Source organism: Dendropsophus ebraccatus, chromosome 9, assembly GCF_027789765.1.
Source record: "Dendropsophus ebraccatus isolate aDenEbr1 chromosome 9, aDenEbr1.pat, whole genome shotgun sequence".
Lineage (NCBI taxonomy): Eukaryota > Metazoa > Chordata > Amphibia > Anura > Hylidae > Dendropsophus > Dendropsophus ebraccatus.
In genome coordinates this window covers 26,760,406-26,772,382 of record NC_091462.1, presented here as the reverse complement: position 1 = coordinate 26,772,382, position 11,977 = coordinate 26,760,406, and the positions used below count along the sequence as shown (strand labels likewise).

The 11,977-nt window shown below is 34.8% G+C and overlaps 1 protein-coding gene across 1 annotated transcript; it reads right to left on the bottom strand.

Annotated features, from left to right (window-relative positions):
- Positions 1–4,960: 4,960 nt before the first annotated feature.
- Positions 4,961–11,977, bottom strand: TBR1 (T-box brain transcription factor 1). The gene is made up of 6 exons (XM_069985110.1): positions 11,445–11,977; positions 9,623–9,777; positions 9,271–9,392; positions 8,172–8,330; positions 7,172–7,233; positions 4,961–5,795 (listed from the first exon to the last, which is right to left on the bottom strand). Exons 1-6 carry the CDS (start codon positions 11,960–11,962, stop codon positions 4,961–4,963), a joined length of 1,851 nt encoding a protein of 616 aa, XP_069841211.1. The 5' UTR covers positions 11,963–11,977.

Below are 11,977 nucleotides of genomic sequence, written 5' to 3'. Positions count from 1 at the left end.
AAACTTATTGCAAGGTGTAAATTCACCCCTATACTGATGTTACCAGTACAATAAAATTGGATGTAAAAATAACATTTTGCCAAAATCCCATATTTTTTTCAGTACACAATATTTTCAAAACGACAAATTAAAAAAAAATTATATTATTAATGCAGGAAAATTCATACAAACTGGTAAAAATGTATGCTTCACAGAGAGAACATCATTCATAAAACATCATGTCATTAATATACTTATTTAATTTGTTTTTCAATTTTTATTTTTTGTATGTATTGGTAATGTTATAAACATATAAGAATAAAGTAGGTTATTCTAATAGTAAATTAAAAATAAATGTTAAAAAATGTTATATAGATATATATATATATATATATATAATTTATATAAAATATATATATATATATATAAATATATGTGTTATTTATATATATATATATATATATATATATAATTTATATTAAATGTGTGTGTGTGTATATATATATATATATCATATATATTTACTTACATATATATAATACATTTTATATATATATATATATATATATATATATATATATATATGTGTGTGTGTGTGTGTGTGTGTGTGTGTGTGTGTATATAGGGTTGGGGTAAAATCAGTGAAATAGATCTACAGGATGAATTACTCTCAAATGATAAAGCTATGGGGTGACTTTTTATATGGATTCCTATTGACAGATGCACACAGAAGACAAAAAATTGTGTGAATTATTACTCCATGTTTATATGTTCATATATGTATAATTCTATTCACATAATTGGGGTGCTTTCCCCCCTTACTCCCCATTCCTTAAAGGCAGCAATCACCACCCCCTCCCCTTCTCTCACTCATACAGCAATAAATAAGAAAGCAGGAATAGCTATGCAGAAACTCCATGTAAAATGTCAGCATATCCCAGGCTGCTGATACTTGCACATTTGAAGCTTTGATACAATATCTAGTATTGAGAAGCATATGTCATTATCACCAGCTCAGCCATCAGTCTCACTTGGAAATGAAAAATTGGGCGCTCATTAAACATTTCCTGCCCATTCGGCCTCTCAATGAGCAGGTCCCTTAGAGGAAGCAGCTACCTCCATCTATCACACTCCCTAATCACAAATTGCCAACACATTGGAACCCAAAGGTGAGAATGGAAAATATTTTTATCCATAACAGAGTCGCTTTTTTTTGTATATCACATTAGTATTAGCTTAGAGAAAGCCAACATACATAGTGAGGAGCCAGGCCAGGGAAGGGTTAACGCCTATAGCAGCTCCTCATTGCTTTATATAGTTATTATGTCTTCATAGAAAATAAATGACATATACAGGCGAGAACATAAAGAGCTAGGTGTATGCACTGAATGGACAAGCAATAGGATAAATGGGAGTCAAAGAGAAGGGAAAGGGGTAAAATACAAGGAAATGTAAGGAAATATGGAAGGAGCATAATAAGTGGGGAAAGCTATAAAAAAAAAAAAAAAATAGATTGTGAAAATTATAAAAATACAGAGACTGGATCTGTGTCCGCTATACTTTAATATAGATATACTATACGATAGATAGATAGATAGATAGATAGATAGATAGATAGATAGATAGATAGATAGAAAGGAGATAGATAGATAGATAGATAGATAGATAGATAGATAGATAGGAGATAGATAGATAGATAGATAGATAGATAGATAGGAGATAGATAGATAGGAGATAGATAGATAGATAGATAGATAGATAGATAGATAGATAGATAGACAGGAGATAGATAGATAGATAGATAGATAGATCTATAAAAAGACAGAGATATACTACTTAAATGTGAATAATAGAAAAATACACTTCCCCCTCGTTAATGTATCTGTATCCATGTATTCTGAATCTGTATGTAGACATAGGTAACAATGTTTGTGTGTTGAAATAGAGAGTGTGGTCTGTATATAGGTAGAGCAATAGAGAAAGAGAAGAAAGCAATAATGAAAGGATGAAAAATAAGTGATTATAGATAGGAGATAGACAATAGAAAAATATAAATGAGATATAACTATAGATTTGATATGAGATAGATAATAGATAGATAGATAGATAGATAGATTATAGATAGATAGATAGATAGATAGATAGATAGATAGATAGATAGGAGATAGATAGATAGGAGATAGATAGGATAGATAGATAGATAGATAGATAGATAGATAGATAGATAGGAGATAGATAGATAGGAGATAGATAGGATAGATAGATAGATAGATAGGAGATAGACAATAGAAAAATATAAATGAGATATAACTATAGATTTGATATGAGATAGATAATAGATAGATAGATAGATAGATAGATAGATAGATTATAGATAGATAGATAGATAGATAAGAGATAGATAGATACATGATAGATAGATAGATAGATAGATAATAGATAGATAGATGATAGATAGATAGATAGATAGATAGATAGATAGATAGATAGATAGATAGATAGATAGGAGATAGATAGATAGGAGATAGATAGATAGATAGATAGATAGATAGATAGATAATAGATGATAGATAGATAGATAGATAGATAGATAGATAGATAGATAGATAGGCAATAGAATGGAGTGCACTCCCAGGCTTGGTGTATAGAGTGCCAGCAGTGGAGACTGAATCCACGTCCCCTCTTCCAATAAAAGTATGAGGCTGCAGCACATCCAAAATAGTGAACAACTTATGGTGTTTATTGATAAATCATCAGCAAAAAAATCAGCAACGTTTCTGTCTCATCTCATGGCTTGAGAAAGGTCTCGAGATGAGACAGAAACGTTGCTGATTTTTTTGCTGATGATTTACCAATAAACATCATAAGTTGTTCACTATTTTGGATGTGCTGCAGCCTCATACTTTTATTAGATATATAGATAGATAGATAGATAGATAGATAGATAGATAGATAGGAGATAGAGCAATAATAGATAGATAGATAGATAGATAGATAGATAGATAGGAGATAGATAGATAGATAGATAGATAGATAGATAGATAGATAGACATGTGATGTGCATGTTAACATTACAATCTAACAATCTAATCTGTATAATAAATTGTATCTACGTCATGATGTGATTTCTCATGACTACGTCATTCTAGCATTACAAAAAATAAAAAAATAAAAAACAGTAGAAAACTCCACTTTAAAAGACATTTCCATGTATTTTCTGAATTTATTTTAGTAGCCGAGATACAGACAATACAAACAAGAGAAACACATCTATTTCAACGTATCGATCTTACAGACAAATAAATAACATAAAAGCAGATATCTACAAAACTCTATCATGAAAAAAAAAGTCCATCCCGTAGACAGAGGTCTGTACAGAGAGAGTGTATTATCTTCCAGATTTGGGATATTAATAATATTATTATTATTATTATCATCATCATTATAATGTATAGCTGTAGAAAATAACATGAATGTAGCTGGGAGGAAAGGATTGTGCGGTTATTTAATTATTTATTTATTTTTTACATTGATAAACTTGACCTAAATAAAAAATAAAATAATAAAAATAAAATAAATAAATACAGCTAGACTCATCTTTCCCGACATAGAAAAAGAATGACAATTTTTACCTAGAATGTATATAATATACAATTCACATTTTATTTCCACTACAGTAGGTCACCAGCAGTCCAGGGGGAAAAAAAAAAAAAAAAAAACATTTATAAAAATTATTTTATACAAAAAAATGTTTTATATTGACTGCTAAATTTTAATTCTAAATTAAAAGGGAAAAAATAGGATAAATAAATAGAATACATGAAGCCATGGATTATTTTCTGCACGTTTGTGTTTGGCAAAGTGTTGTTTGGCACAATAAATAAAATATAAAATTATAGAATGGGGAAATAAATAAAAAAAAAAGAGAGAGAATAATAAGACACAAATGTTTTCTATAGGGCTATGGAATACAATACTCGGGTGATTTCCACTATGTAAACATTATTCTTTGTAAAGTGGTCAATACACCAGAATTGATGCAGAAGACAAAAAAAAAAACACATAAAACAAGAATAAGGAGTAAATTATTTAGTGAATAGGACAAGATAAAATTTGCTGGTGACTTCACAAACAAAAAAAAAGTACAGTCATATCAGTGGATCATTGACAGTTTATTCAACATCCCTACCATGAATGATATTTGCCATGGGAGGAAGCGCTGTATGATGTAAGGTTGGGAGCAGACAATATCTCCAACAAGACTTGCTACAAATAAAAGCTGCCATGACAAGGCAGCTGAGTGCACTACTAGGTCCTGTTCATCCAAGATCAAATTCAGCTGCCATAGCTTTCCATAGTGCTGGACCAACCACTGTCCATGGTGCTGGAACCACTGCTGTCCATGGTGCTGAACCTGCATTGTTCATGGTACTGCTGAACCCAACAATGTCCATGGTGCTGAACCCAACAATGTCCATGGTGCTGAACCCAACAATGTCCATGGTGCTGAACCCAACAATGTCCATGGTGCTGAACCCAACAATGTCCATGGTGCTGAACCCAACAATGTCCATGGTGCTGAACCCAACAATGTCCATGGTGCTGAACCCAACAATGTCCATGGTGCTGAACCCAACAATGTCCATGGTGCTGAACCCAACAATGTCCATGGTGCACAACCACATTTAGTTGTGGCTTGGCACATAATTCAAGGTAGGAAACTTGGTAGTGAAGAGGTGAAATGCAAAATAGAGGATTAAATAGTCGTCAGTGCTGTGACTCAAAGAGTTTTAGGACGTGTTTCCAACTTGGCAGCGAAACCTAATGGTTGGTGGCCTTAAGCACCATCTAGTACTTCTTGTTGTGTGCAGAGCCTGCTTTAGTTTCATCAGAAGATGTAGGTGAAGTTCTAAACTTGGTCATTCACTGTCCTCAAGGTGGCAAACCTTGGCTGATGGGCTAACCTTCAGCAGTGGCTCATTTAAGTGTGGGCGTAGAAGCCATAATAACCAAGGTCTTTGGCACAGTTCTTCTCACAGTCTCTAGAGGACAGAACTTCACTTTTCAGAGGTGAGGAACTACCAGACACAGCCGGGTCGGACGGAGAGAGTCGCCTTCTCTTTGCTTGTTCATAAATTCCGGAGTCCGAGGAGTCCAAAGACTTGATAGAGGGAGGTGTTTCAATCCAGCTAGAGTCAGATAGGTCTTTGGGTTTGGTGTCCTCTCCCAGTGGGGACCTATCTGCCGCTAATGTGTCGGCTTCTTCTGTAGCAGATAGGTAGGGGTTTGATGTTCCTACTCTGGCCCCTGGGGCCCAGCAGGACAACACGGATCCGGTTTTGGTGCAGTATTGGGGCGGGCTCCGCGCTCCCCACCCGGTAGGATCACTGTAATAACCCAAAGGGCGCCCCGCGCAGGCGGCTGTTGGCAAAGGAAGAGCCTTCACTCCCGCCGCCGCGTAAGACAATAAAGTGGCCGCGTTACCGGCAAAGTCTGTAGCAGTGTCATAGGCCGATGCAGCGGTAAAGTCCAGCCTATTATTAGCCGGGGTCACAAACCAGCGCTGCGGAGAAGGGGCCCCCGGGTCCTCACCTTGCTGAGGGGAAAGGAGCCCGTTGGTGTGAGGAACACTGCGGTCTGTACCCGGCCCTGGCACAGATCCGGGAGGGTGGAAGCGAGACTTGGCATAGTTACTGACGAACTGGTCTTGGAGAAAGGAGGTGGCCATAGAGTACCGGGCACCGGGCACTATCTGAGATCTAGGGGAGTCATTAGGTGACGGGGTTAAACGGTCCAGATCACAACCGGTGTAGATCCTGGAAGACAAAGGGTTCTCCTTCAATAATCAAGTAGAGATAGATAGATAGATAGATAGATAGATAGATAGATAGATAGATAGATAGGAGATAGATAGATAGATAGATAGATAGATAGATAGATAGGAGATAGATAGATAGATAGATAGATAGATAGATAGATAGATATGAGACAGATAGATAGATAGATAGATATGAGATAGATAGATAGATAGATAGATAGATAGATAGATAGGAGATAGATAGATAGATAGATAGATAGATAGATAGATATGAGATAGATAGATAGATAGATAATAGAAATTCTACCATCAAAGAAGCTTAGGACCCTCTCTTTATTCCCTGTTACAGCACTGTACAGTTTTATTATTCCTGAGTAGGCATTAGGCAATTTAGGGTTAATATTATATTTTCTTAGTAAATAACGATAGACCTCCTCGATCGTGATGGCAGGAGGAGAGTTATAAAGAATCTGCCCTATTCTCTGTAGGTTCAGATGAAAAACAAAGACGTTCTAAAATGAGAATACTCTAAAAAAAAATCTCCAAAAGATTCTCAGAGATTTGTAAGGATAATAATAATAATAATAATAATAATAATAATAATAATAATAATAACAACAAAAAAGGAAACGATAGTATGATGATGATGATGATTATCATTTTAATTATCATCATCATCATCATCATCCGTTTGTACAATACAGAGCTCAGGTTTGGGGGACACCTAGTAGGATCCTATATTCTGCTTTGTCATCTTTCTCTACTTAAAAAAATGTTCTTTAACCCCTGGTATGCCAGAACAGATTATAGCATTACAAAGGTTTTATTTCCAGAAATATCTACCAGTTATAACAGATAGCGGATTATTTCCACATTCTTTACTCCACACATTTATAAACTTTCCCTATCTATAACTTTTTTTCTTATTTGTATATCCTCTATAGACATGCGTGTATATGTTCTGTCTATGCAGTAAAGGGAAAATTCTCTATTGATTAAATTCAAAAATCCATTGGAAACATCCAGGGAGCGAATCCCATAGGCCATTGTTCCTTGCCTCTCTAGCTGTTGGAAAACTACAACTCTCAGCACTCCTCTGACTGTCAGGGCATGCTGGGAGTTGTAGATTTTTAACAGCTGGAGACCAGTTACAGATTAGGAGTTGCTGCTGTGATAAGAGAAGCTCTACAGAAGTATATAATGATAGAATCCATACTGGTAACCAGCGTGATCAGGTTATTGCCCAAAGATAACTGACTAATAATCAATATAAGCGACATTTTGCTGGGGGGAAAAAGTACGAATTCTGTACATTGTATTTAATTCTTCATATTGCATTGTTATTAATATTATTCGCCATACTCTTTTACTTACGTGTCATAATTGTCCCGAAATCCTTTGGCAAACGGATTATGGTCGATTTTTAACTGTGTTATCTAAAAGGCAAAATAAAATCGTTTAAAACCAACTTATTTAAAAAAAAATTGAGTTGGAAAAGGAATAAAAAAATAAAAACTGAAAAAGGCGTTGAGGACAATAAATACTTTATTCCTAACAGATATATAATATATGATTGAATAATTGGCAGATAAATAGATATGTAATAGATAGATAGATAGATAGATAGATAGATAGATAGATAGATAGATAGATAGGAGATAGATAGGAGATAGATAGAAGATAGATAGATAGATAGATAGATAGATAGATAGATAGATAGGAGATAGATAGATAGATAGATAGATAGATAGATAGATAGATAGATAGGAGATAGATAGACAGGAGATAGATAGATAATAGATAGATAGATAGATAGATAGATAAATATATAGGAGATAGATACTAGATAGATAGATAGATAGATAGATAGGAGATAGATAGATAGATAGATAGATAGATAGATAGATAATAGATAGATAGATAGATAGATAGATAGATAGATAGATAGATAGATAGGAGATAGATAGATAGATAGATAGATAGATAGATAGATAGATAGATAGGAGATAGATAGATAGGAGATAGATAGATAGATAGATAATAGATAGATAGATAGATAGATAGATAGATAGAAGATAGATAGATGGATCTTCTCCTGTATAAATAGTGCTTTATGCCATCTATGTGCCACGTTGTGTACAGCTGCATAATAATAATAATAATAATAATAATAATAATAGCGATGATGTTACTACTAGTACTATTGTTACTATTGTTACTATTATTATACTTCGACTACTACTAGAATACTACAACCACCGACCTATCTTTATTAGGAAAGGATTGTAATTTATATACAAGATATTCTCCTGTATCTATCACTATCATAGTCCCCATGGTCCAGGCATTCATGATATACGGATATAATAGTTACATCAGTATTCTGGTAGGCAGTGACAGCAATAAACTGCGTCTCCGGGAAGGTGAAGGTCTGCACTCTGCCAGGCTGGCTGCTATCCTCTGTGCCATCTTCATTCACCTCTACAACATGGAGCCGGGGCTGATACTTGTGTAAGGACTGAAGCACAACCATCTAAGAAGACACCAGGAGAAAGCAGGTTACAGCACTGTAAGGTATCAGTATACACTGTGCGGTATCAGTGCGGAAGCATGCGCTATGTAGTTTCTGAAAGATGAGATATAGATAGATAGATAGATAGATAGATAGATAGATAGATAGATAGATAGATAGGAGATAGATAGGAGATAGATAGATAGGAGATAGATAGATAGGAGATAGATAGATAGATACAAGATAGATAGATAGATAGATAGATAGATAGATAGATAGATAGATAGATAGATAGATAGGAGATAGAAGATAGATAGATAAATAGATAGATAGATAGATACAACATAGATAGATAGATAGATAGATAGATAGATAGATAGATAGGAGATAGATAGATACAACATAGATAGATAGATACTGTAAATAGATAGATAGATAGATAGAAGATAGATAGATAGATAGATAGATAGGAGATAGATAGATAGATAGATAGATAGATAGGAGATAGATAGATAGAAGATAGATAGATAGATAGGAGATAGATAGATAGATAGATAAACAATAGATAGACAGAAGATAAATAGATACTGTAGATAGATAGATAGATAGATAGATAGATAGATAGACAGATAATAGATAGAGTAATGCTTATTAGCCCATGGCTTAGGTACACAGGCCCCCTAGATAACTCTGTGAGCCCCCTATGAGCCCCCTATGTGGAGGCAGCCCTGGTATAGTGCAGCAGCCCCTGCACACATGCACAGTAATTTATTCCAGGCTGGTTTGTGTATCTGTAAGTGTTTGGAATGGATCTTGCAGATGGCGTACAATGACACACATGCTATAAATATATCCCATGCTGGGTGATGGGAGCAGGCTGGGGACTCAGTCCAGGGGCTGCACTGACATACACAAGTGCTGCTGCTATCAGTGTACCTTACAGTGAGGGGACAGCACTGACCTGGCCATTGTTGTTGGAGGCCCCTTTATTGTTGGTGAGCTTCATCTTCCCAAATGAGATTTCCTGCCGCATCCAGTGAGCTCCAGTGTTGGGGGAGTCGGGGTGCATGTACACCCTGTTACCTGTGTATATACCAAGGTAGAAGATGAGCCAGGAGCCAGGCATTGTCCCATCCCTGCAGCCTTCATTAGAGTTACATCAATTCCATCATTTGCATATGATTTTCTCCTTTTCCCTCTATCATCTGCTCCTACAATCCCAGGCTTTTTCCACATTACAAAAGCCTCTAATTAAGGTTTCTCACCTAAAAGAGTGTCAGAGATTAGAGGAGGAAAGTGTTAATTGGACTTGCCTTGTACATTGGTGTCCGCTTTGCCGCAAGGAACCCATTTGCCCCCTTGAAATCTCCAGTGATTGGGATCAGCAAGAATCACATCTACAAAGATATTATAATGTGCTGTGGGGTCCAGACCCGAGATGTTAAAACTTAGGAAGGGGAACATACGTCTGGGGCACAGAAGAGGGAACAAAGAGAGAGAGAGAGAGAGAGAGAGAGAGAGAGATTGGTCAAGTCAGGAATAAAGTACACTTTATAATATACAAAATGAGAGTGTGTAAATAGTGTGTGTGTGTGTATACAGTGTGTATATATATATATATATATATATATATATATGTGTGTGTGTGTGTGTGTGTGTGTGTGTGTGTGTGTGTATATATATATATATGTATGTATGTATGTGTGTATGTATATATATGTATATATATATATTTATTTGTGTGTGTATATGTATGTATGTGTGTATATATACAGTATGTGTGTGTGTGTGTGTATATATATATATATATATATATATATATATATGTGTGTGTGTGTGTGTATGTGTGTACTGTATGTGTGTATCTTTGGTATTGCCAAGCTACCTGTAGCGTATGTGTTTGTGTGTATGTATGTATATCAATGTGTATAAATGCAATATCTATATATAGAGTATAGAGGTATCTATGTATGTATGTATGTATCTATCTATCTATCTATCTATATATCTATATATCTCCTATCTATCTATCTATCTATCTATCTATCTATCTCCTATCTATCTATCTATCTATCTATCTATCTATCTATCTATCAATCAATCATATATCTACTTATATATCTATCTAGTAAAAGGAGAATATTGTTTAATACTTTAAGAAATGTAAGACAAATATCATGGAGCAAATAATATTGTGTATTATTATTATTATTATTATTATTATTATTATTATTTATAAAATAAGAGTAATGTACCGTAAATAATAAAAAAAAATCTTTAAAAAAGTTAAAATAAAATTAAAATAAAAAAAAAGTAAAGAACGATCAATTGAAAAGAACAATTGTAAATTCGGTGTGTAAGAAAAAATAACCCATAGCTATAATAAGGAAAAAATATAACAAATACACCATATCCAGCATGTGTGTGTGTCTGTCTATCTATCTTTTATCTATCTATCTATCTATCTATCTATCTATCTATCTATCTATCTTTTATCTATCTATCTATCTATCTATCTATCTATCTATCTATCTCCTATCTATCTATCTATCTATCTATCTATCTATCTCCTATCTATCTATCTATCTATCTATCTCCTATCTATCTATCTATCTATCTATCTATCTATCTATCTATCTAAATATGTTAAGTATGCTTTGAAAGTGTGTGTGTGTGTGTGTATGTATGTATGTATGTATGTATGTATATGTGTACATATATGTGTATATATATATATATATATATATTAAAGTATTTTGACAAATACTATGTCAACATGTTTAAAAAAAATAAAGTAATGCCCTCTGTTAATATATATTACTATAGTATAAAATAATAATAATAATAATAATATAAAATATTACAAAATATTATATTATACACAATTTATTGTTGTTAGTATTATTATTATATTTGTGTTTTTGTCAATAATAATAATAATAATAATATTTATAATATTTATAATAATAAATAAAACAACAACAAATAAGTGTAATAAAAACAATATAACAATGAAAATAAATAACCCTACTATAAACAATAGGAATAATAATTTTTTAAAAAAAGTATTGAAACCCTAAATAATGTTAGTTGCCAGTGAGTAGTAGTGTTGGGTCTGGCTGGCATGGTACCCACCTGCCCTGCTTGGTGATGATCATCTCGGTCTGGTGCCGGTGGAACTTGAGCCATAGTGGCCTGTTACACAGATAGACCTGCGCCTTGCCGGGCACCAGTCCGGGCTGCGCGCTGGAGAACTGGTAGAAGGGGGCTCCCTGGTAGGAGTGCCCGTACTGCTGTGTGTAGGGGTAGCCGCTGCCAGGGTAGCCGCTGCCAGGGGAAGCATTGCCCAGGAGGCTGTTGTAGGCTCCATTGGTGATGACTGGGTGGTGAGCCATGTAGCGGCTGGGGCTCCCGATAGAGAAGGCTGGGTGAGCCGGTCCATGCTGACTGGGATAAGGGAACATAGTAGTTGGAGCTGCAGAAGCCTGGGACTGACTGGACTGAGGGAGGAGATAGCGATCTGCTGCAGATCCATCGAAATTATGACGAATCTCAGAGACCCCATCCAAGACAGGAGACAGCTTACTCCTCTGTCCGTCCCCTGGTGCCTCCTTGGAGTCAGGGAAATTGTCTGGATCTGACTGATTCGTCATCCCCCTGGTAGTTTT